The 24,595-nt window shown below is 53.6% G+C and overlaps 1 protein-coding gene across 2 annotated transcripts; it reads right to left on the reverse strand.

Annotated features, from left to right (window-relative positions):
- Positions 1–955: 955 nt before the first annotated feature.
- On the reverse strand, positions 956–22,666 carry TFAP2E (transcription factor AP-2 epsilon). Of its 2 annotated transcripts, XM_072917908.1 has the most exons (8): positions 22,493–22,666; positions 21,928–22,374; positions 21,611–21,662; positions 9,011–9,229; positions 6,473–6,701; positions 6,140–6,258; positions 2,995–3,136; positions 956–2,448 (listed from the first exon to the last, which is right to left on the reverse strand). In XM_072917908.1, the coding sequence occupies exons 1-8, from the start codon at positions 22,517–22,519 to the stop codon at positions 2,160–2,162; spliced, it is 1,524 nt and encodes a 507-aa protein (XP_072774009.1). In that variant the 5' UTR covers positions 22,520–22,666; the 3' UTR covers positions 956–2,159. The 2 variants fall into 2 exon arrangements, with proteins under 2 accessions (XP_072774009.1, XP_004174455.2); XM_004174407.6 differs by lacking the exon at positions 9,011–9,229 and having other exon boundaries at positions 22,493–22,662.
- Between the last annotated feature and the right edge of the window lie 1,929 nt (positions 22,667–24,595).

Genomic DNA, 24,595 nt, shown 5'->3' on the forward strand with positions numbered 1-24,595 from the left:
TGCACCTCCAGAGAAACCTGTGGGGTGCAACTCTGAGAAGGGTCCAGTGCAGGGAGCACTGCCATAGCTCAGTCCCTCCAGCTGCTCCTCTGTGAGGAGCAATGATATGTAGGGAAGGAGCAAGGAGGCTCCCTGAAATCATCCTCTTCTGTTGTGTCAAAAGCTGTTTTTACATCTGTTCCCATGAAAAGTCACAGCTTCTTACCTGAGGCATGTAAGATTTACTTAAGCCTGCTTCCTGACCATGTCATGGGTGTCCTGCCTCTTGGTTTGGTGTAGTATTTCCCTGTTTGTGTTCTTTTATCCCATAATTTTCCACATCTCTGTCACATCCTGCTCATGTTCTTCCTCCTGCACCTCCAGCCCTTGGCCCTGCCTGGTGTGGGAGTTGCTCCCACCTGAGTTCCCCGTGGATTTACTTGCTGGATTTTACCAGATCTGTAAATCAGATTCAGGACAGAGCAATACAGGGCTAGCGCACATAATCTGGTTTTTGCTTTGTTAATCCTTTTCCTGACCATTCCCATTGTGTTTATTTCTAAACTCTGGAAGTACGAGGTGCTGGTGCGGAGTCCTGCTCATGGTGACACCACGAACACAACTAATTTGGAGCTTCATTGCCTGGGGATCAGTGGGGCTGTTTTATCTTCTGTTTTATCACTAATACCATGAGGTCCTTCTCCATCTCCTCACAGACAGGTTTAGATTTGACTACCCTGAGTACTTCTGAAACATCAGCAAACTCATTCATCTCCACTGGCGCCAGCTGGCTCAGCACAAGGCTGGGGACACCAGGCAGGAACACCAGCTCCTGTCACCCCCCAGCCATGAAACTGGAGAATTCTTTCCTAAATCTATGCAATTTTATATAATTTCCATATAATAAACTATACAATCCCTTTTAAGATACAACCATAAAGGTGAAGGATCCTTCTCACAAAGACGATGGAGGTGCTTTCTTCAAATAAAAAGAGGTTTATTAAGAGAATGAGAATGACATTGTAGTGTGGGTGTTGTACATCTATTGCAGCATTAAGAGAAACAACAGCAAGTACAAAATCTTGCAGAACTTCTAGAGTCATCACCATCACAGCCTAGCTTGTCCATGCTACAGTTTGGTGGATCCAAAACTTCATTCCCATTTCTAATGACAGAAAATCCAAAGATTTTCATCTTTCAAAAGGAAAAAAAACCCAACCCAAAACAAACAGTCAAACAAACAAACAAAAAAAAAGGCAAAACAAAAAACCCAACTCAATTTGATATAAATAACTTGCACTGGACATTTTAAAACTTTCAGGTTTTAATTACACATAAATAAATATATACAGATTTAGAAGAGTTCCGTTTGGCCTGGTTCAAGTTCTGCTCCTTGTGCTTTATTTATTATTATTACTAATTTTAGAAACTTGTGTGCCGTTATCTGTGGGTTGTGGAGTTTTATTTAGTCCTGGGTTTAACTTCACCTGCCTTATCCCCAGCCAGGAGGGCAGCAGTCAGGGGGACTCCCCTGGATCCTGCCCTGGGACCCGTTGGCTGTGTGGTTGTTCCTCCCTCGTGCCATGGCTTGGGGCTCCTCAGCCCACAGGAAAATCCACAGTGAGTCTCAGTTTGAAGCTGTAAACAAAGCCTGGACCTGCTTTAAATCCACAGCAGTTCTGCCAGCAGTTTCCTTGGCCTGGTGTCGGGGCTGGGCTGTGGGTGGGGAAATGGGAAGATTTCCTGGGTGTTTGCCTCAAAACCAGCGGATAAATCCAGGTAGAGCCAGGGCTCCATGCCCCTGCCCTCGGCTGCTCCTGCTCTGGGTCTTGCACTGACGAGGCTTCTACTCTTTCCTCTCAGTTTTTCAGTTGGAACAAATTCCTGGAGCACGTCAGGATTTCACTATGGGTTTTTTTAAAAAGCAAAATAAAATCAAATTGCACATGACTTGGCTTCCTGCATCCACGTAACAAAAAAAAAAAAAAAAGGCAAAACCCCAAAGCCATCAGCCTGGCTTCTCTCAATGTCACTACGTTCATTAGCACTGTTTCCTTCTTAAAGTCTTTAAGTCTTCTTTTTTCCTGTCTTTTCTTTGCTTTACGGGTTTCCCCACACGTTCAAGCTCAGCAGTTCAGAAAACAGTGCTGTGGGTCACCTTTCCCCCTGGAGCCACGCTGTTATTTCCGATGCTTCACCTCTTTGTCTGACGCTTTGGAGTCCCCAGCCGTGTGCCCGTTCCCTGTGCTGTTCATGAATATTTTATCCAGCCCCTTGAGGGACTCCACCAGGTAGTTCTGGAAGGCGGTGAGGGCGGCGCAGATGGCCGGGCCCCCGAAGCCGTGGGTTATCAGGCTGAAATGAGTCAAACAGCTCTGCACTCCGGGCTCCAGGATGAGCGAGGGGCGGCTGTTCCCCAGCGGAGAGCGATCCTGGGCTATCAGGTCTGCAAACTCCTTGCAAATTTGCCTGAAAGAGAAAGGTTTGGTCACTATAATGCGCGTGGAGAGCTGCAGGATACAGTCATAGAATCATAGAACAGTTTGGGTTGGAAGGGACCTAAAAATCATCCAGTTCCAACCCCTCTGGCGTGGGCACCAGGTTGCTCAGAACTTCATCCAACCTAGCATAAAATGCTTTCAGCTGTGGGGCGTCCACAACTTCTCTGGGTTTATTTCAGGGTTCTTTTCCTGCTCCCTGCCTCAACAGCCACCTCCCCATTGGGAGATTTTGGCTCCAGCCTGGGGAAAGACCGTGAGTGCAGAACTAGAGCCACTGCAGCTGCTCCAGCTTTGAAAGGGCACATGGGGCAGTTCCAAAATGCTCCCCCGGGCTGGGTTACCCTCTCCCATGCAGGAGCAAACCCTTTAATCCATGCAGGCTGTCCCCCCTGCTCGACACCTTCCTGCAGCGTGAGCCCATCTCTTCCCCACAGAAGAGCAAAGTTTGGGGGCTAATGCGCCTTCCCAGCTGCAATACCGAATGCACCGGTGGCTGGTTGCCCTCTGTACTCACTTGGTAGCCAGCAGCATGTTTTTCCTGGTGTGGAGCTCCGTGGGGTCGGAGTGCTGCCGGCACAGGTACTCTGCCGCCGCCTTGGCCGGGAACTCGGTCTCGCAGACGTAGCCGAAATCCCGAGCCAGGTGAATGGCTTCACCTGCGAGCAGGACAGAGGGACATCAGCACTGTGCCAACACCAGTGGGACAGGGAACTGGGAACTGGGAACTTCTGTGGAGCTTCAGCTGTCTCTCTGTTGGAGCTCAGTCCTGGTGGGACTGGCGCCCTTCCCTGTCTCTGTGGCCACCCAAGAGCTCTCCCCACCTTCATCTCTTGCTGCAGAAACACCACTGAGTTTCTCCTTCTCAGCTGTAAGGCAATTAGTATGTGTGGGCCAAATAAGCCAGTGCCAGCTCTGAACAGCAGCTGGGTCCTTCCTTTGCTGCCTTTTACAAGAGCATCAAGACAGTTCTGGCCTTGGAGCAGGGTGAGGTGTGACTCTGGGCACCTCCTGCTAAAGGAAGAATAGCAGAGGCATTTCTTACTTGGGAACATTGCCTGCTGCATCTTTCCCTACTTCTTCCCAAATTTCCTGCTTGGCCTCTCCAAACTGAGAAGAGATTGAAAGGGAAACTGGAACATTACAGAGTGACCTCAGCCCCGTGACTGCTGGACAAGGCAGGGCAGGAGGAAGGGGCAGGAGGAAGGGGGTTACATCCCCCACAGTGCCTGGGGGCCCTCGGGCTGGACGTGCAGGCAGCGTATCCATCACCCCGTGGAAATGCCCACCCATTGATGGAATTGATCCATCTCCAAGCGTCCCCGTGGAAATAATCAGAGCTGATGGCAATTGATCATGCCCAACACCCGAAATCCCAGTTGGGCAGGCAGAGCTAATTTGCCTTGCCCCCCTGCTGCTCACACGTATTAGGCCATCCATCCTAATAGCATTAACCCAGATCCCATCCCAGCCTGCCCGGCTCCTGAGCTCAGGCTGTGGAGCCCGTTACAGGGAAGTGTCTCTGCTCCCCACATAACAACAGCACTTTCCACTTCATCTCCTCCTCCTGAGAGAGAGCAAATAAGGTAAACCTAAAGAATCAGAATTGCAGTTGTTTGTGCGAACAGTCAGAAAGGAACAACTGCTGAAAAACTGATACTGGGATAATAAAAAAGAGCTGAGTGACCTCGTGTCAGAGCCAGGGCTGGAGCCAGGATTTATTTCTTCCGTGAGTGTGTGAATGGCTGCACATTTTAATGTCTTTAAATGCAATTTGAATGCTGGATTAGAGAGGTGCAAGGGGGGACAGGGCACTCTGGCTTTAGTGTCAAAGACACATTGAGCCAGATCTTGAGGAGGAGAGGCTGCAGGAGGGTGCACGGAGGGCCATGGTGAGCAGAGGGGCACCAAGACCCTGGCTGTGGGCAAACCTCTTCCCAAGAGCTTAGGGATGTTTCTGGAGTGGAAATACAGCCCTGCTGCTCCCCTGGGTCCAGGCTGAAGGTGCTCTCATGGAGCACTTGCCCAAGAGAGGTCAAGTGCTTGGTGTACCTGTTGAGGACTCCCAAGGGAGCTGTTTCTACCTGGTGCTCCCTGGGTGCTCCAGGAATATCCTCCCCATCTGTATGAATGGTTGTGGGTCAGTGTAAGAAAAAATAATTTCATTAGCACTCAAGACTCCATCCATTGGTTCTTTTAAATAATCGGACCTCAGGAAGGCAGAGGGGAGAAAACAAATTAAGCCAAGACAGCAAATATTCAGGAAAGAGTGTGTTTGGGGCAGAGGAGCACAAACCAGTTTGTGTGTGCTGAGTGATGACAATCCAGCACCACCTTCCTCTGAGTAAAGCATCCCCTGGTTCCATCATGCTTACAAGCAGGAGGAAATTATATCCATCAAACAGACATGGCACCACTCCTATTTACTATGAGCTGGGAAGCAGGAACCAAACCATCAGCAGCCACTTGAAATCAAACTGTACATTTCTTCCTTCCTTTCTTTCTTTCCTTCATTCTTTTCTTTCTTTTCTTTTCATGGAAATCAGCCTTTCATTCAGCAGGAACCAACTGCCCTGGGTAACAACCTCGGCCTAATGAAGCGGGTCATTTAATTTGCTGCCGACAATGGAGATGATTTTCTATTCAGGATCCGAAGGCAGCTGCCTGCACCGCGCTGGGCAGGGACACAATGGATTCCTGAGCTCAGAGGGAGGCAGAGCTGTCATTCCATTTGTCTGCATCCCCGTGTGCTTTTCTCCCAGGATGCAGAAGCAACATCATCATTTCCATGGTGGAGAGAAGTAGGAGGGGAGGAAGTAACCGAGTTAGGCAGGGGCAGCTCACATGTCTGGGCAGGGCCCTGCCTGCCAGGGCAGAACCTTTTCCATAGCTCTGAGGGTGGCTGCTCCACACCTGAGCTCCACCTGCAAAACCTCAGAGCAGTTTGACATCTCCTTGGTGTCTCACTCATTTCCTGGAGGAGGAAAGGACTTGGATATGGGGCATTTCCTTCTTTACGGGTGACATGACATGGACCTGAGCTTGGGATGCTGCCCAAGGGTGGCGTGGTTGGAAGCACCTGAGCTGTGCCTTAGGTGGGCACACAGGGCTGCAGAGCAGCCGGGAAATTCTTGGCAGCTTTATTCAGGTTTTTTTTGTGTTTGGTCTCTGTGACCCAACTGCTAAAACCAGTTCAAAGGCATGAGGGGTACCCTGAGCTCCAGCCAGAAGGATGCTCACAGTCCTGCTTGGCATCCATGAGGAGGCCTTTTCCATGGGCCACATCTGATCCAACAGAAATGGCCGAGTTTTGGAAATCAGACATGAGAGCATAGAGTTCTAGAATGGTTTGCGTTGGAAGAGATCTTAAAGATCATGCAGTTCCAACCTTCTGTCACAGTCAGGCCAGCCACGCTTAGACATTTTCTGGGACATTTGCTGTCTTGGTTTCATTTGCATTCTGCCCTCTGCCTTCCCAAGAGTCTGCTCATTTAAAAGGTCACATTCTTGAGTCAGTGTGGAGACTTACACGGGGATATTGCCATGCTCATTCAGTGGTGACCACACTATATTTTAAGAGTTCTAGTTTGTGGAAAGCTGGAAATTGAGGGGATGGAAGTTTTGGCACTCCACCCTCCACGGGAGCAGGGAGAGACCCTTACCTTCCACGAGGGATGTGAGCAGGGTGACGTTGGCAGCTTTGCGCCTTCCTGCAGGTAGATTTAGTCCAATTTTCTCTAATCTTTCCCTTAAACACCGACCCCCATTTTTTGATTTGGCTCTAAAAAGAGAAAACAAAGAGGGAAAATTAATTTCCACGTAATTCGTGTTAAAATAACCATAATCCTAGTTTAAGATTTGAGATTTGAAAGGAAAGAAGAAAAAGGAATAAAAATACTATTCCTTAATGTACCACACACCAGAATTTCTCCTCTCTTTATCTGAGGTAAGAGCTGGTGCTGGAGATAGATCCTGGGGCTTTTGGAGCAGCTTACCTGCGGAGGACCCCACCGAGGAGAGAGGCGTTGAGACACTCGGGGGGTGAGAGCCTCCTCTGCACCTCCCCGACCGTCACCTTGTACTTGGAGGTGGAGCTGAGGAGAGAGAGGCGGCCGGGCACGGAGCAGAAAACCTCGTTGGGATTCGTGACCCCTCCGATCAGACCGTCCTTGTTCATGGACAGGGTGGAGATGGTGGTGCCGTTGGCCTTCGAGGGGATGGGCACTGGAGACAAGGAAGAGGGAGAGAAGAGGCTGAGAGACCCAGACTCTGCAGGCAGCTCTCCAGCCCCTCCCAGACAGCAGCACGGCTGCTGGGATGTCTCATTAGTTCCTTATTTTCCTCAATGAAAGAGGCGAGGTGGGGTGATGAAACTAAACTAAATAAAGGTTAAAGGAAAGGAAGAAACCTGGACGCTGTCCTCACCTGCATTCCCACACCTCCCAGCCCAGCTGTAATTAAAGCCGAGGTTTGGGCTGCTCTCCTGGAAGGCTGAGGGTTGTCCACAGTGTTGCTGGCTGCTCCTGTGACCAGCTGCCCTCCCTGTCCCCTCTGGGTGCTCCGTGGAGGAGGGTGGCCAGGCAAAACGTGGCTTGTCCCGCTGGCCAGGATGCCAATCCTCTCCAGGGACTGCAGCTGCAGCCCAGCTCTGTGCCAGCACACACTGCATCCACCAGGCAGGATCAACCCCCTGAGCCAACAATTCCCTGCCCCAAACCTGGAGCTGCTGGGCTGGCTGAGAGCTGTGCTTCCATTGTGTGCCCACAGGAACCAGGGGAAAGAGTTCCTTTGCCTTCAGCTCTGGGATTAACCCCACAAACAGCCCTAAACTTTCATCAACCTTGGCTTAAAGGAAGCTTGAGAAGATCAAACCCAATTAGTCCACACAAACTTCCCTTTGCTTAATGGGCAAAAGTCAATTAACACAAGGTTAGGCAGGCACTGGTAACTGCAGCATCTCATTGGGCCTACAGCACCACACTGGGGCAAAGGGGCTCGGTTTTCCCATTTGTCATTCCATAAGAATCATTCCTAGGCACAATAAAGGTTCATAAATTAAAACTGTGGGTGAAACCTTGTGCCAAATCTCTTTGTTTTTTGTGTTCTGAAATTAATAATAAATTTAACTCAGGGGAAAAAAAGCAGATGGCTCCTGCAAGTAACGCAGCAGTGACTGCCATGGTTTATAAAGGAAATACATGTGCCCAAAATGAAACAGAAGCCCAGGATTAACCAAGGAGGGTGCATGTTCTGGACCTGTGAGGGGGTGCTTACAATCGGAATATTGTAAATCCAGCTCCACAACTTGCTAGCATGGCAATAAAAATCAGCACATGCTACATAAAAATGACTCATGTTTTAAGACTAAGGGATAAATGGAAAGGAGCTGAAGGAGATGGAGTTTCCTCCCAGCACAAAACTTGCACAAAGTCAGGGAGCAAAGGGCGAGATGCAGCAGTGCCCTGGTGGAGCTGGCAGCTGTGGTCAGTGTTTGCCATGACTGAGGCTGGTTCAGGGCAGAACAAACACAGGAACATCCCCCTGAGACGTAGGAAACCAGAAGTATTTCCAGGAAGGAGCAACTTCAAAGCTTTCTTCTGCAGTCCCAGAACAGGTTAGGTTAGTCTCTAGGGGATCCCTTAAAATCAAAAGTCAGAGCGTGGTTTGCAAATATCCCTGCTGAGCTGTGGGGCCCTGCAGGGTCCCAGCGATGGCGTTCTGCTGCAGAAAGGGCCACCCCAAACCAAACCCGCCCTGGGGAGCAGGTGCTGCTTGTGTGGAACTGGCCCACTCTGTGACCTGGATGACATTTGGATCCCCCGTGCATGCCTGCGATCATGCCGTGGCTGCGCTCAAGCCGCATGCGTGGCCGGGGACCTGCACACACCCGAGGGACAGCAGAGCCATGCAGGGAGAGGGAGAGGGCTCATGCCTCACCACACATCCATGGGGCACGGTGGCTGGGGAGGAGGCAAACCCAGCAGGTACCAGCGTGGCTTAACACAGAGCCTGTGGAGAACTGGGCTGGAGAAGGGTCTGTGCTTGCCACAGGCAGTGGCAGGGAGGCATGGATGATGTTGGTGTGCAACATGGAGACACAACACTTGGGAAACACGTACTGGAGGTTTTAGGAATGATGCTACGGTCAGAAAAAAAAGCCCTGGAAAGCTGTGCCCTGGAGCTGGCTGCTGTGAAGGACCCAGCTCTGTGCCACAAGCAAACCAGGCTGGCACCAGCACTGAGCGTGGATTTTGGCATTGCTCTTCTGCCTCAAAGCCTCAGCCAAGGCCACAGCCCCGTCACTTGGGCACGTGCAGGTGTGGGACAGGGTGGCTGTGTCACGCAGAGCTTGTGCCCTCACGGGGCACACAGGATGTGAGGGAGGGATGGAACGGGCGGCAGCACTGGGAGCTGAGCCAGGCCCCAGAGTCTTGCAGCAGTGCTTCATCCATTAGACAGCGTTGCCTCAATACAACAAGAATAAACAAAGCCACATTCGCCATTAATCACGAATTATTGTTATTGAGCCTCACCTGCTGCTGTTTGCCTGGTCTGATCTGCAGCTTGTTTGCCCATAAACATGCTGCAGGAGGGAGACAAGCTACCATTAAAGCCTGACAGCTTTGTTTCCTTGGCTTTTGGGGAACCAAAATTGTCTCTTGTCATCTGAGTAAACCAAAAGTCCCCCTCGATCTTCAGTTGCTGCTTTCCCGTTCCCGCAAGCAGCAGGTGATCGGAGCACCTGAGCCAGCCTGCAGACAAGAAGGAAGCGTGAGAGCGGTGCCACAGCCCCACGCCCGGTGCCAACCCCTGGAGCCCGGCCGGGCAGCGACCCTTCGGAGCACAGGAGGGTCTGCACCGTGAGGTTTGAGGCACTGAACAGCCCCAGGGACTGCCTGAGTGAAGGAGCAGCCAGGCACAACAAGGACCTGAGAGCCACCCATCAGCTGGGGATAGAATGTCACATCGTGTCACTGTCATCCCTCCTCGAGTCCTGGGATCAGCCATAGGAAACACCCGTTTTTGGCAGGACATCACCTTTCCCACAGTGACCCGGCTCTCCCTCCCTCGTTCTCCCGGCTTGGGCAAGCTCAGGTCCCACTCCTGACCACGGAAACCCAGAAACACATCCCGGAGATGCTGGTGCACGCAGCGACACGCCAACACACTGCAAAGGCTGGTGAGAAAGGCTGGATACTGGTACCCAAACAACCACACCTCCAGCCCTGCCTGGGGAGTGGGATGGGGGACCCCAGGGTCACCCCAGCTCAGCCCAGGAAACTATAAATGGCAGGGCACAAGTGGCAGTTTGGGTTGATTCAGCCAAAGAAAGGGGAAGAAGGAGACCTCAGACCTTTAACGACTGCTTAGAGCACTCCTGGGGTGTGCAAGGTCCTCTTTCTTATCTGTTCTTATTATTTATCAATTATTATTTACTGATGCTTAATTTCTTTACTCTGTCCTTCTAAAGTTTTTTTTGCTCTTTTCTTAAAGTGCCTGGCATTTCTGAGAGGGTTTTCCCCATGGAAGTGTTGTATATTTAGATTAATCTTGCTACTTTTAAATCAGCAAATTCAGGTGAGCTTGGCTGCAGACTTGAAAAATTATAACCCCTGTGAAGCATTTTGACCTGCCCTGGGGATGCTGCAGGTGGGCTGGACACAGGTAAGCACTGGCACAGGTCAGAGGGGTCAGATCTGAAAGGGAAAACAGATTTTGGAATAAGATTATGCTGGCAGACCTCAAAGGGCCTCACACATTGCTGATCCTCAACCCAGTGCTGGTAGAGCACCAGCCACCAAAGCCATTAACTCACTCCTGACTCAATCCAGTTCCTGAGTGCAGCTGGGTAAAACTGAGGCTCAGAGCAAGTTAAATGATTTACCACAGCTCAGGTACGTGGGTATGACCTGTGTGTGTGCAATTCCAATCTGTGGGAATGCCTTTCCAAGCAATCCAGGCTTCAGCTGCTGCCCAAGTGCTGGGAAGTGCTGTTCTGCAGGCTGATTATGTACAGCCTCTGTTTTCATAGCTCTGGATTTTCTGTAGGAAGCTGTGAAATTGAGCTGTTTGTCCCCACATCATCTTGGCTCCTGGTGCTGGGGTGCTTTGGAGAAGGGCAGCATGGCAGTAACAGGCTCACAGCAGAATCTTGCTGAGTGTGGGAAGGGAAATGATCCTCATTTTTTCTGTACACCTCACAGGAAGCATTTCCATCAGACTCAGCCTCTCACTGCAGCCTTGAACCTCACAGGGCAGGTGCCACTTGCAATCCATCGTATTCCAGGTGTGTGTGAGCAGCATGGGAGAGACCCAAACTCCCATGGGAGTTGCTTGCCCTTGTGCTTGGAGCAGGTACACATTTCTCCATCTTCCCTGTGAACCATCAGGTTTGTGATCTCCCATCAGAGGAGCCTTTTGTGCTGAGTCAGCTCTGGCTTGTCTTGCTCTAACTGTCAGATGATGAACCCCCACAAGTTCATTTGCTGTGGATCCAAAAAACCTGATGCAGAGAGTGATTTCAAACAAGTCCTGGCGTCCAAAACCACCAAGGGTTTCATCCCTTGACTTTCCCGAGCTGGAGAACACCCTGCCTGCCTGGGGTTATCTCCTTGTGTCTGGCACAGCCAGAATGAAATTGTGTTATGACACAGGATAAGTCACTATCCCAGTTTGGGCTTGACTGTCTCCAGCAACAAATTGCAGATAATAATATAATAATGTCTACCTGGGAGGGATGTTATGATACCAAATTAAAACTTTTCAAGTAATCTCTGGTGGGAGATTTCTGCAGGGTAGAAGTCCTTGGGTGTTGAATGCACCAGGAAGAGTTGGTCCAGCCCCTGAGCACAGGATGTGCTGATGCCCCTTGGAGCAGACAGGCAATGGAAAAGCAATTCCATGAACAAAAGGAGTCCCATACCTCCAGCCATGCTGCAGCCCGTGGGATGGGATGCCACAGCCTTGTCTCCCTGAGGGGTTTTTAGGGGACAGCCGGGAGAAAGGTATAAACACGGCTGAATGGATTACTCAGCTGTGAATCCAGTGAATGGAATAAGAAGACTCATGTCTTCAAAGTGTCCCAAAAGAAAGCACAAAATTTCTGCCACTTCTGTTCTGGCTTGCAGAGGTAGATCCTTTGGCTTTTAAGTTTAAGAGGTAAAAAGAAGGAGCAAAACAAACCCATTCTTCAAAGGCTTTCACCTAGAAAACCTTGGAGAATTTCTTGCTTTTTCCCAGAGAAATCCAGCACGAACCGATCCGCAGCCCTGCGCCTCATCCTCCCTCTCACGCACGGTCCGGGCTGAGAATGCTCCATCCCTTCGCTCCTGCATCCCTTCTCCTTCCTCATATTTGTTCACCAAAGTTTGTGGGTGAAATTACCATTGTGATTCCTGGAAATGGGCACTTTGAAATGTAAATATTCGGTGAAAAAGGTGCAGCTGCAGCCCGGCTCATTCTTCGATGCCGGGATTGCCGGGAGCTGCCGGTGTCCGTGCTCAGGGCTGGCAGAAATCCATCGGCTTTTGGGTTTAAGGGAAAAGAAACTTTGCCTACAAAAAGAGAAAAATACGAAGTACAGACTCGTTTCCATAGGAGAAATGTGCTGCTTGCTTGCAAAATTATCTGTAAGCAGGAAAATTTGTGGTGCTTGGGAATTGAGTTGCTTATCGTGGTGTTATTTATTCTGTTCCATTTCCAGCTGGAGCTCGGGGTGCTGTAAGGGGAAAAACAGGTCCAGAGGGAACATGCAAATCGCTGCCCGTCTTACGAGTCTGTTTTCTTCTCTCCCCAGATACACTGCAGGTAAATTCTCTTCCTCGGTAAGGCGGAATCCCTGGATATCGGAGCTTTTATTGCGACATCCCTTTAAAAGTGGGAGTGCGCTACTGTTGAGATTGCATTTTAAAGAGGTAGCAGTGAATCGCCTTAGGAGACAACCTGGGACAAAGCAATCGCTCATCTTCAGGCACAGCAGCGCTGTCTCCAGCCCCCACCAAAGCCTCTGAGCCCCCGTCCCTCTCCGGGTCGGTTCGGCTGCCTCGGGCATCGCTGCGGGGCAGAACCGCCACCCGCACCCTCCAAACCTGCCGCAGGTGCCGAGGTTTGGGTGCCACCACTCCGCAGGTGCAGCGGTGACAGCCCCAACCCCCCGGTTTGCTCCCGGGCCGGGGTCCCGCTGCTCGGAGCCGCTCGGGCTGATGGATGTTTGTGTGCAGCCCCTGATGGAAGAAGCGCTGCACAGAGCTGAGGGATTGCTGTTGTCAGTGAGCTCATCTAACCTTCGTTTGAATGGCTCCGATGTAAATTATAAGATGGAGATACATATATTTAAAAATATCTGGATGTGGGTGTGAGCCAGGGGCAGCTGCTCCTTCCATACCTTTAAAAGCTCTTTTTCAGGGAGGAGGTGCTGAAGAGTTCAGCTGCACCAATTTCCTGGTTTTTCAGCAGAGAGGTATTTATTGATGGTCCAGGGAAGGAGGTCAGAGCCATCAGCTGTATTTCAAGCACGCAGTCTGTAATTATCCTCTCTTCCCAGAGGGGATTATACAGGTATTCTCTTTATCTCGAATGCACAACCTGAACCAAGTCCCCCTGTCAAAGAGCCTCTCTAGGAACCACCATCATCGGCCTTTTCAAATGGAAGGATGGAAAGAATCCTGGTTTTATCTATGGGCTGTCGAGATGCTGAGCTTCGATAGGGAAATGAATCTCGGACCCTCAGAGGAGAGCAGGGATAAAACTTCAATCCATTCCCATGAGAAAGCTAATCAGGAGAGGTCCCATGCCTATGCAACACTCCCGTATTTAACATTTTGTTTCTCATGCAAATCCATTCATCAGGTTAGAAAAGAAATGTGAAGTTGCCATGTGATATTAATTCCATTTTTCATTCTGTTTGACCCAGTGAAGTCCCAGCCATGCCTCACTGCAGGTGTCTCCTGGGGAGTTTTGGGATGGATTGAGAGGGAGGGAAGGTTCAGACTCCCCCAAATCCATGGGTATAATGACTTGGTTAAGAACGGTCCCTGCTGAGTACATCATGTTTTGATAGGAATGGCCAGCTGATATAATATTAAAATTTACTCAGCCTCCTGTGCTCCTGCAGGACTTGGGGAGAGGACTAGAAAGTGCTTTGCAATTAATAATTTCAGCTAATGCATTTTCTGCTTCCCCATTTAGGAATGACTCGACCTCAAATATGCTGCTGTTCAGAATAGTTTGTCAGTTTTTTGGAAACTGCTCACAATTAATTTGTGGTGAGTTCCCACATGTTTCCTTTCCATGCTTCGTTTCATGGAGTGGTTCTGCTGTCTGGGGAGCCCTGATGTCACAGCCTGAGCAGTAACTGCAGCAACTCTTCACTGGAAGTCACCAAACACCAATTATTAAAATGTCCCCCTAAGCAGTAAAATTCAGGTGTCTGAACCTTTAAAAGGAATGAATGAAAATTATTTGGGTTCTGCTTTTGAGTGACAAAGTGTTTGGAGATATTTCCTGCACTGTTCGTTGGAAGCCGCCCCGATGCAGCGACTTCATTGGAGAAGTCAGTTTAGTCTGGTAATTCACATTATTTCCCTCCCCCTTGATTCTAAATTACCTTTTCTGAATCTGCAGCTATGCTCTTCTATATCTACATTACAAAATTAACTGTTTCAATTTCAGTTCAATTATTGAAGAATTATTTAAAATTCAGTTCTGATTCTGCCCATATAGAATTCATGTTTCACGGCACAAACCAAGCAGGTTTCGAAAAGGGAGGCTGGAGAGGCAGAGGAATTGGAAAGCCATGCTGCTCCATGCTGACACCAAGGGAAGTTTCCCATGCAGTGTCACCCCTGGCTGTGCTGCAGTGAGTGCTCCTGGCCCCACACACTCCATAACTCTGCCTGCAGCATCAGCCACCCCAAGTTTACTCCTTTAGCAGCACATTTTGGCACCCAGTCTATGAAATCTTTATGTGTTTAAACAATTTAATCCATTTCACAATGACATGCAGGGGAGATTTTTCCTGTATTCCCAATAGATGCACCTGAATTTGTGTGGCTGGGATCTCCATGAGCTAAAAGGTGAGGACAAAGCTGAGCAGTGGCCGATCCCGTGGAAGCCACTGCGATGTTCCTGTCGGTTTGTTAAATCTGTTTATGTTGTTGAAGGGCAAAAGACCATCCAGCAAAGATTAGACATGAATAGTAATAGTAAAAAAATCTTCTCTTCATCCTGAGCTCGCTGCCAGCCCGCTGAGCTGGCGGGTTTGTCTGGGTCTGACCGCAGCAATGTGCGTGTCTCGGTTCAGCGGCTCGTCCAGGGATCGCTCTGGGGACAGGCACTGCTCACACTGCCACAGCAAAAAAGGCTTTTCCTTTTCCTTGGGGCTGCTGACACCAGTGTATTGATGAGACAAACCCTCTGATGATGGTTTTTCAATGGCCACCCCATCTCTTGCTAACTGGGATCTTGTGCTGGAAACCTCTGGGTCAGATCCTCTGCTCGCAGCTCTCCAGGCCGGGGATGGTGGCTCTGCTTTCTCCCGTGCATGTGGCCACTTTGGGGCTCCCAGGGAGCCCTGGGGACACCACTTGCTCCCTGGGACCTGTCTGACCAGTCCGGAGGGAACAGGACCTGACCCAATCCCTCGCTCCCTGGCGCCTCAGCGCTCTGGTGACTGATGCCAGATAAATGCCTGAGATAGAGGGTGGGGAGACTCAGCCCGGCTGGAATCCCAGGCACGCACCGCAGACACTCTGATGGATTTTAAAGCCACGAAGGTGAACCTGCTCCCAGCTCCCCTTGTCCTGCCCCAAGCTCCTGCCATGCTGTGTTTTGGGGTTGTTTAATTGAAATGGGTACCCTGGGCTCTTTTCTAGAAATTCCCTCTCACTCCCCTGTATTTCTCTGCCCTTTCCCCAAAACCAGGGTGCTCACCAAAGGGAAGGCAATACCCAGGCACAGCAGAGCTGGGCTGGGGACAGGCCAGGGAGATGAGAGCTGAGCATGCAGCAGCTCCAAGCATCACATCCAGATTTGCTAATTAGTTCCTGCATTAAGAATTAAAATAAACAAACAAATGGAAGGACAGAAAGAGTGAGTAATTTTCTGGATCACACAGGAAAGGGTGGGATGGTTTAGTAGTTAGAGTGCTAGTCTAGAACTTCAGAGAACCTCATTTAGGCTCTTCAAATAATTAAGTGAGATTGCAAACTTTTTTTTTTTTCTGAGATCATATATCTTGGAATATTAATAAACTGGGAGGAATAGTCTGTGTTTGCCTCTGCTGTGCTGCAGGTTTAGTGTGACCCTGGGTGGAGTGACACTGATGGGTCCCTGTGGGTCTTGCCTGTGTCTGTGTGTCCTGATGGACCCCAGTGAGGCAGGTACCTGTGCTGGCACACAAATTAAGATCTTGGCACCACTTCCTTTGCAGGGACAAACATCACAGGTGTCACCTGGCCAAGGCTGTCCTGCTGCTGGTCCACCTGTGGATGAAGTAGCCCCTGTGGGAGCCAGGGTTGTGATGTGGCAGTGGCCACCAAACTGCAAAAATACCTAATAGCTCCCAAAATGAAGGGAAAGGTGCTCCAGAGCAAGCCAAACATGTCTGTGCTGCTCAGGTGAGGCTGTCCATGGGGAAGCCTCACCTGAGGCTCTCCCCACAGAGCAGAGGTGCTCAAGCCACATGCCAAAATACAACCCAAGCTGGCTTTCCTGAACCTACCCTTTCACAGTTGCTCTTTATTTCAAACAAAGAAAAAAATTCATTTAAAAACATCTAATTAAACAGTAAGTCATGACAAGGTACATGAAACTTGGAGATAACACATGCCTCGGAGGCACTGGGGAGGTTGAGACAAAGCCCAGCGCCTTCACCAGTACCCGCGTGTGTTATCTCCCATGAACACACACCTGGGCTTATCCCGCTGCAATTATAGGACGTTAAAAATATAATTTGAACGGAGGAATGGTGATCTGGATGCAGTTCAGAGTAAAAACTTTCTTTTAAGTTTCTCTGTTTGATTAGTAGGTGTTCCTGCCGTGTGCGCGAGGCCGTGTGCGCGGGCTCGGGAGGTGCGACTGCGTTTTGAGGCACGCTGCTCTATCTCCCGCTGTGTGCGAGGGCTTGTCGAAACTTTAAAGCATTCGTGAGCAGCACAAGGCAGCAAAACTTCCAGTCAAGACCCGGCTTGTCCCGGGTGAGCCCCTTTTCCTACTCGGGCAAGTTGCAGAGAGCTGGGAGGGCTCCCCAGCAGCCCAGCACCCCGCAGCTGACTGCCAGCCAAGAACCTCCACCCACGGCCCTGGACAGTCCTATAAAAGCTGTGTCTTCACAGCCCCGGGTGTTTTACAGGATGACCTCATTTATTACCTTGCTCGTCACAGGAAATGATGTTTATCTAATCTACCATTCTTTCAGGATTTTTTTTTTTTTTTTTTTTTTTTGCCCTGCCACATCTGGCTTCTTACATTTCTTACAGCTCAATTCCTCCTTGCATCAAAACAAAAGAGAAATGGCACTGCTGCCGTCATGCCAGTGCCCCAGTCCCACCAGCTTGAGAAGAAGCTGAGAAGCTTCAAACTTGGAGCTCCCCTTCGGTGGCGAGTGGATGTAAGGATCTCATCTTAATCTCCCTCCTCTGCCGCATTCCTTAGTAGTGACAGCTACTTCTTGCAGTATTCCGGACTGTGGGCTCTGAGGCACAGCTTTCCATCTGTCTGTCCAGTATCCAGCCAAACAGGTCCACATTCCTGAGCAGAAACGCTAGCATTGCCCCTCAGAGCAGCTCCACAGCCTCGGGTGGAAAGTGGAACAAGTCACAAACATGAGGGAGCAGCCAGCTCCACAAACACAGGGGACAGCGGCAGGACCAGATCCACAAAAATGAGGGACAGTGGAAGCACCAGATCCACAAAAACCCGGGACAGTGGCAGCAGCAGATCCACAAAAACACGGGACGGTGGCAGCAGCAGGTCCCACTGCCCCAGCACGGAGCCCGGCGAGAACCTGGGTGCCAATGTGAGCCCACACTGGTCACATCCTGCTCTGCCTCTACTCCAGGCTGTAAAATGCCACAGCCAAAACCTGTGCCCGCGAGCGGGTGCACCGGCCCCTGTGGCTCCCCCTGTTCCTGCTCCCACAGGGCCCCAGCTCCCTCCTGCCAGCAGGACCCGGGGCTGCTCCCGCACCCCAGCATGTCCCCAGGTGCCAGGGAAAGAGATTTCTATTTTTCTTTGTAATAGAAAGGCTCTCCCAGAAGCTTTCTGCTGATCCCAAAAGGATGTGAAAGCAATAAAACCCCTCCTTCTTTTACAACCAAGCTGCGGGATTTTTTGCTACTGAGCACAACGATCCAATGCTTGATTTCATAACCAGAAGGTCGCACCCTGCACCAGGAGCTCGGGACTTGCTGAGTCCCCAGTTTTGTGTCTAGGGGGGTCTCACAGCCTGACCTCGGTAGGTGACCTGGGCAACTAAACATCAGGGCAGCAGGTGAGCTGAGAAGAAAATTCCTGAGCTGCAAGAGCCCCAACTAAACTTTTTCACAGCTAATTTTAATGTTTCCCAGTCTAATATCTTCCTGGTCCTCTATAAATGCTTGGAAGGGAAAGTAAAATTAATAATGATAATTATAATAATAAACCAAACCATAAACAAAACAACAACAAAAGAAAGGCAAAGAAAACTATTTCTGAAATACTTCTGAAAAAAAGGGGAGAATGAACAAATGGGGGTACAAGATATTCATAAATGCTCTGCTGCCCTATCCGAGGTTTTATCCATTTAATTTCCAAACGAAATCTACCACCACATTTGTCATGACAGCACGGGGAAAAAAAACTCATCCTCCGTTTCTCAGAGCCATCACATCTCTCCCTGCTCCAAGTGAAACCCCAGCTCGCACACAGCCAAACCGAACCCCCTGACCGGGGATTTCTCGGTGCCCTTCATCCCCCGGCGCCTCCAGCCCTGGGGATCACCACGGCGACAACGCGCCAGGACCAGTCCCGAGGGCAGCGCTGGAAATGGGGATTTGAACGCCGGTTTCCAGCCGGGATCTGCCTCCCGGGGCTCCCCCCGCTGCCGGCACGGCGGGATGGGGGTCCCGGGGCCAATCCCCGATTTTCCTTCCACTTGTTTCATTCGGGGTTACCTGCCACCAAAGGGTCGGAGCGCTGCGGGCTGGGGAAAACACTGGGAGAGGAGAGAGTGGCAATGCACCGCGTCTCCGAGATGCCCACAAAATCCCTGGAATTATATTAACGGCTGGAAGTTTATTTAAGAAGGAAATGGAGGGAAAACAAACACGCAGTCAGGGATGCTCCCGCATAGCGCTCCGAGCTCCGGGCAGCATCTCCCCCGCTCCGGGGCCCGTCCGTGCCGGGGGACATCGGCGGTGACCCCCCAGCCGCGGGGGTGGCCCCGAAATCCCGGGATACCGGGGGGACAGGCTGTGGGGACAGCGCGGGGCTGCGGGCTCTTCCCTCCCGTTCCGGGCTCCTTCTGACCGGGACTAAATGCGACTCCAAGGACGGGAGTGAAAAGGGAGGTCTGGGGATTTGGGGCAGGTAATTAATATTTTGTTGAAGCAGGACAACAGTATCTCGGCAACTAATTAGGCGAGATAAATCTGTTTCCACACGCAAAGATTTCTATCAGGTTTCTGTCCGACGGCCATTCCGTCAGGAATTCCAGGATTAATCGGTATTTAGGATCTCGGTGCGATTTAGGACAAAAGTGCGCTTTTAAGGTTTACTCTCGCTCCCTTCAGAGGGGATCCTCGAGCGCTGCTGCCCAGCCGCTCCCTCCGGCACCTTCTGCCCGGGACCCGCCGGGAGCTGCCTCAGATGCCTTTAATTTGATTTTATTTTTCCTGGGGTGTCATTCACCCGCAGGGTCCCGGGCTCGGCTCTGGCCCCGCTGGAGCTCCAGAACACAGCTCAAAGTTGACAGAGCCAGCAGAGTGAGAACGACCACATTTTATACATTCTAAAAAATTAAATAAAGCCGAATGTAAAGGAATTTATTCCCCGGGCCGTGTGGAGGGCAGAGGGATTCCCGGCTGCAGCTTCCATAATTCCTCTGATTCTTCCATAATTCCTCTGATTTCTTTAGAGCTGAACTCACCTGTTTGGCGAGGGGAAAGGGGAGCGTGGCCATCGGCTCCGGTCCCCGTTGTCCCGATCCCCGACAGCGGGGTGGGGTGACGGAGCCCCCGGTGCTGCCGCCGCTTCCAGGAAGCTCCGGTGGCTCCGTCCCGCCGCTCCCGGTGTGGCTGCCCAACTACCCCCACTCTTGGCTTTGGATTTATCGATTTCTCCAGCAAACTCGGAGCTTCGCTCTCCAAACACAGGAATAATAATAGAAGAATATTAAAATAATAAAAAAGAAGGCAAAAAGAGGGACGGTAAAAATATATTAATATTTTAAAAATTTAAAAATACCCAAACATGAAAGGGCATGGAAGAACGAGTCTCCTTGAGCACAGGGGCTGCGGTCGAGCTTTTTGCACCGTTCCTGCCTTCAGCCAGCGATATTTTAATTTTATTTTTCCTTTTTTTTTTTTTTTTTCTTTCCAATACTAAGGGACTAGAGAATCTCCAAGAGCAAAAAAACAGGCACTAAACAACGACAAATCCTCCCGAGAGGAGACAAAAAATTCTAGTAATGGCACTTTTGGAAAAAGGAGGGGGAAAACCCCAGTAAACCACTATAACTCCAACTGAACTTCCAGACAAATATTCCCACTGCGGAGTGTTTCCCGAGCGTTCCGGAGCGCTCCTGCCCGGCCCAAGCCGCGGAGGTAAGGCCGGTGCCGGTTTACGAACCCCTCAGCTTCTTGCAACCATTCCTCACTCCCGAATATTTAATGAAACGCCTCTCCAGCGTTCTGATTAAAGCTCAATTAATGCGGGTCATTAATGTCCCGCTGGCAGCCGCGTGTTCCTAGAACAGCCTTTTCTAGGGGAAGGGGCTGCGGCGCACCAGGAGCGCCGCTCCCCCCGAAACCACCGATGGCAGCTGGGGAAGAACCGCACGGTCGGGCGGCTTTTCGTGCAGTTACCGGGGATCGCCACGGCCCGGACCAGCACCGGGACTGCGGGCCCGTAGCACCCACCGGCCCACGTTACCGAGCCGTGCCGGTGCTGAGGTTCCGTTCGCACCGGGGGTCGGCGGTTAAACGCGAACTTCCCATCCACGTATCTCTGTAAAAAATCGCGGGAAGAAGCCAAGAGCAGCGCTGGAATATCCATAGTAGGGATCGCCCCGAGCACCGCGCTGGACGTTCCGGGCCCCTCTCCTCACTCTCGCAGCGCCCCGGCGGAAGATTTCGTACAGAAATATTTTAGGGGGTTGAGCTGTTCTACCCTCAGGTTCCTTGGGATGTGGGGGACTGGTCAGCGTGCGGGGAAGAACCGGACGCGGGAGACCCCGGGGGTCGAGCGGGACCTCTGCCCGCAGCCCCGTTCCCCGCGCCAGCCCCGGAGGGGAAGGCTGCTCCTCCCCTCCGGTCCCGGAGCGAAGCCCTGGTTCTGGAGCGGCAGAGGTGGGGCTCCGCAGACCCGGCTTTTGCCGAGATGGGGCTGCAAGGACGGGCAGCCCCGGCCCCAAAGCCGCGCCACTTCTCGTCTCCGTTAAACGCGTCCTCCCCCCCGGTACCAGTCCCGCCGAACGGGCCCGATCCGCCGTGGTGTGGAGCGGTTCGCGGCCCATGCTGCCTTCCCCACCGCCGGGCAGGGGGCTCCGATCGGGGCGTGGAGGGACCGGGAGCACCGGGAGCTGCTGCCGAGCGCCGCCGGGGCATCCCCGGGCTTTCCACGCAAACCGCCGGCGGGGTGTGCCCCGGGGCTCCCCACCAGCAGGGTCCGCCCGTCCGGGCCCTTCGGTACCGGGAAGGAGCGGCGGCCGCGGTACCGCCCGAGGGAGAGCAGCGGGCCGGGGGCGGGTGGGCGCGCTGGCCCGCCGGGACCCGCCGCTTTCGTTTTAGTCTCGCCGGGGACAGCAGCGAACCCTTCCCGACGGGCGGGGAGCAGCCCCGCGGCAGGGCGGACGCGGGGGGACCCGACGCTGGGGAGCCCCGAGGGCAGGAGCGGGGCCTGGTCCGGTGCCGCTTTCCGCTGAGCGCTCTTCTTACCTTTCTTGATCACGGACTGATCGAGCAGGTTCATCCCGCCGTCGTCCACGGCCTGAAAGCACCGAGGGAAGAGCCGTCAGCCGGCTCCGGGCACCGGCAGCGCGGCCACGGCCCGAAGGAATTCTGAGGGCACGAACGAGCCCCAGCATGGGAATCTCCGGCCCGATGTTTCTGCTTGCACGGGGGTACGGACGCCGTGGGGTCCGACTAGTCCCGGCCTGGAGTCCCCGGTCGCACAGGCAGAGGGATCTGACCCCGTCCCCGCGCAACCAGCCCACCCCGGGCACCCTCCCGGTGCTCCCGCCGCCCGCCCGTACCTGGATGTCCTCGAGGCCGTGGTGGCCGAGCCCGTGGAGGCCCAGCGGGCCGTCGGCGAGGCCGTGGCCGCCGTCGGGCAGCCCGTGGAGCAGGCGGGGCACGGCGGGGTAGTCGCGGCGAGGGTCGAGCCCCAGGGCGCGGTGGGTCTGCGAGAGCAGCCCCGGCTCGTCCTGCCGGCCGCGCTGCGGGGGCCAGGCCGGCTGCTGGTGCTGGTGCAGGGGGCTGAGCGCCGCGTACGGGTCCGCCAGGTGAGGGTAAGCGGGCTCCTGGCCCTGCGGGTACGGCAACGGCGGCTGCGGGTACGGCGGGGGGAAGTAGGGCGGCTGGAAGTCGGCGGCGGGCGTGTGGCAGAGCGGCGGAGCCGAGCCGTAGGGCGCCTGGTTGAGCGAGGGCAGCTGCGGCAGGCGGGCACCGGCCGGTGCCCCGGGCAGCCCCTCAGCGCGGTCCTGCGGCGGCGAAAACAGCGGCGGTGAGGTGGGCACGGACCCCCGGCCCCAGACCCCGACCCCCCGTCCCGTCCCGTCCCATCCCGTCCCGTCCCACTCGTGCTCGTCCCGCACTCACCATGCCCGGGTAGCTGTGCACAAGCATCGGTGCGGGCCCGCGGCAAGCCCCGGGCGGGCCGGGCCCCGGGGGTGCCCCCGTCTCCGCCCCTCTATCCCGCCGGAGCGGCGTCTCCCATCGCCCGCCCGCTCCTCTGCGCCGGCCCCGACTCCATGCACGCCAGTTATAGCGGCGGGGGCGCGCCCGCCGCCCCGGGAGCGCGCGTCAGAGCGCGGGGACGGGGACGCGCCGCCCGCTCCCGCGGGGCCCCGACGGCTCCCGACAACGGGCGCGGCGGGACGGCGGCGGGAGGCGGCGGGGCGGGGGGCGAGGGGCACCCGCCGCCCCCTGGGAGCGGGGTCGGTGCTACCTCCGCTCCCCTGTCGCACGGTACAGCACACCCTCCCCCCGGTGCCACCCCGGTCCCCTGCCGCGGAGCGCCCCGGGCCGCACCGGGGAGCGAGCCCCGAGGGTCGGGAGAGCCCAAGAGTGCGGGCGGGCTGCGGGGCCGCGGGGATGCTCTACGGTTTGACTTTATTAGCCCGAGCCGGGTGCGGGGCCCCTCCGGGAGCTGCGAGGGCCCCGGCGGCAGCTGCGACCTCCCGAGAGCGCGGCAGAGAGCGGGGCCCGGGGCCGGTCCTGCCGGGAGAGCTCGGGGCTTCTCCCGGGGCGCGTCACCCTCCTCCCCGACGGGGAGCGGGGCGCCGCATCCCGGACTGGGGACAGCGAGAAGTGTCTGGGGGTGCTCCGGGCTTGGCTCCCTGCCCGAAAAGATGGACAGGAGGACGGGCGCCGGGTGCAACAGAGCCGCGGGAGAACGGGGAGCACCGACGGGCAGCGTGCCTGCCTCTCCGCCCTCCTCCATCCCTCCCTCCGCCTCTCTGTCCCTCCCTCCGCCTCCCCAGCCCTCCCTCACTCTCTGTTTGAGCCCTCCCTCCGGGCAGGACGAGGCGGGCCCGCAACACCGGGCAACATCGGGGTCCCTGAGCGCGGCACCGGGCACTGGGCACCGGGCACCGGGCACCGGGCAGTAGCGGGGCGAGCCGGGCAGACGGGAAGGCTCCGTCAGCAGCACTGAGTGACCCCAATGACATCCCCCCTCCCCTCGATATCACGGCCACGCAGGTCCCACGGCGGAGGGGCCGTGCCCATGCCCACGGGCACACGCACACACTCGCGGCTCCCGGACACCACGGTCACAGCTCCCCGCGGCCCACGGGCGCCGTGGCCGGGCTGTGGGGTGGCGTGTCCCCGCGGGTCCCTGCGGTCTCACCGTGCCACCCCGGCCGCCCATCGCTGGGCGGGACGTTCCATTGGCAGCGCGTGTTTTCCGTGGAGCAGAGCACAAACCCTTCACCCCCGGCTGTAACACGCCGCGCTGTGTGATCGACATCAACAAACACAGCCCCACACTGCAGTTAATTTAATTCCACTCTTCCAGCCCGGAGCTACAGCTCCCTTCATTTTCATTTTTCCTCTGAATTCCCACAACTCAGACCTCTTTGATTTCCAGGTTTAATTAACAATGCTCATTAAATGAATTTTTATTCATTTCTTTTAATATTACCCTGCCACCTGTCTTTAGGAGGCATGGGCTGATCGTTTATTCTAATTTATTTCTGTTAAAGATGGCATTTAAGGGTGGGAGGAGGGATATGAAGAGGTATAGAGGGTTGATCCATTCAAATCTCTTCATCCCCCTCAAATGCTCTTCAAGGACGCTGCTCCTGGAAGTTCTGTATTTATTTTCCACCAGATCCATTTCATTTGCTAGGAAAAATTGGATTGGACATGCTGTATTTTGCAGTTATGTTCCAGTTCATTCTTAATGTCCCTCGCTCATCTAGTGCGTATAATGTAGAGTCTTTATTCCTCTGAAAGAGGTGAAACTGCAAAATCCAGGCAGGAAGGGCTGTGAGTCGGCCTGCACAGGACAGCAGGCAAACAGGAGGATGGTCCCTTGCAGCAGCTTGGAGGGAAGCCGTGTTTCCACCCAAAAATGAGACAGAGCAGAGGAAACCTGCAACGCTGACAGACAAAGGGAAGGAATGACAAAAGGCAGAGCTGTCCTGCTGCCCCTCATGGAACATGCTGGGTGAACTGGGGCAGTGGGCCAGGCCAGCC

Source organism: Taeniopygia guttata, chromosome 23 (assembly GCF_048771995.1).
Source record: "Taeniopygia guttata chromosome 23, bTaeGut7.mat, whole genome shotgun sequence".
NCBI lineage: Eukaryota > Metazoa > Chordata > Aves > Passeriformes > Estrildidae > Taeniopygia > Taeniopygia guttata.

What these genes read in the sequence shown, in the direction of transcription:
- TFAP2E (XM_072917908.1), bottom strand. Translation starts at nt 22,519, where the DNA reads ATGCTTGTGCACAGCTACCCGGGCATG. An exon ending in GACCAGGCAAACAGCAGCAG is followed by an intron (nt 6,702 to 9,010) that starts GTGAGGCTCAAT and finishes CCTTGTCTCCAG; the next exon opens with TGCCCATCCCCTCGAAGGCC. An exon ending in GCTCACATCCCTCGTGGAAG is followed by an intron (nt 3,137 to 6,139) that starts GTAAGGGTCTCT and finishes TCCTGCTCGCAG; the next exon opens with GTGAAGCCATTCACCTGGCT.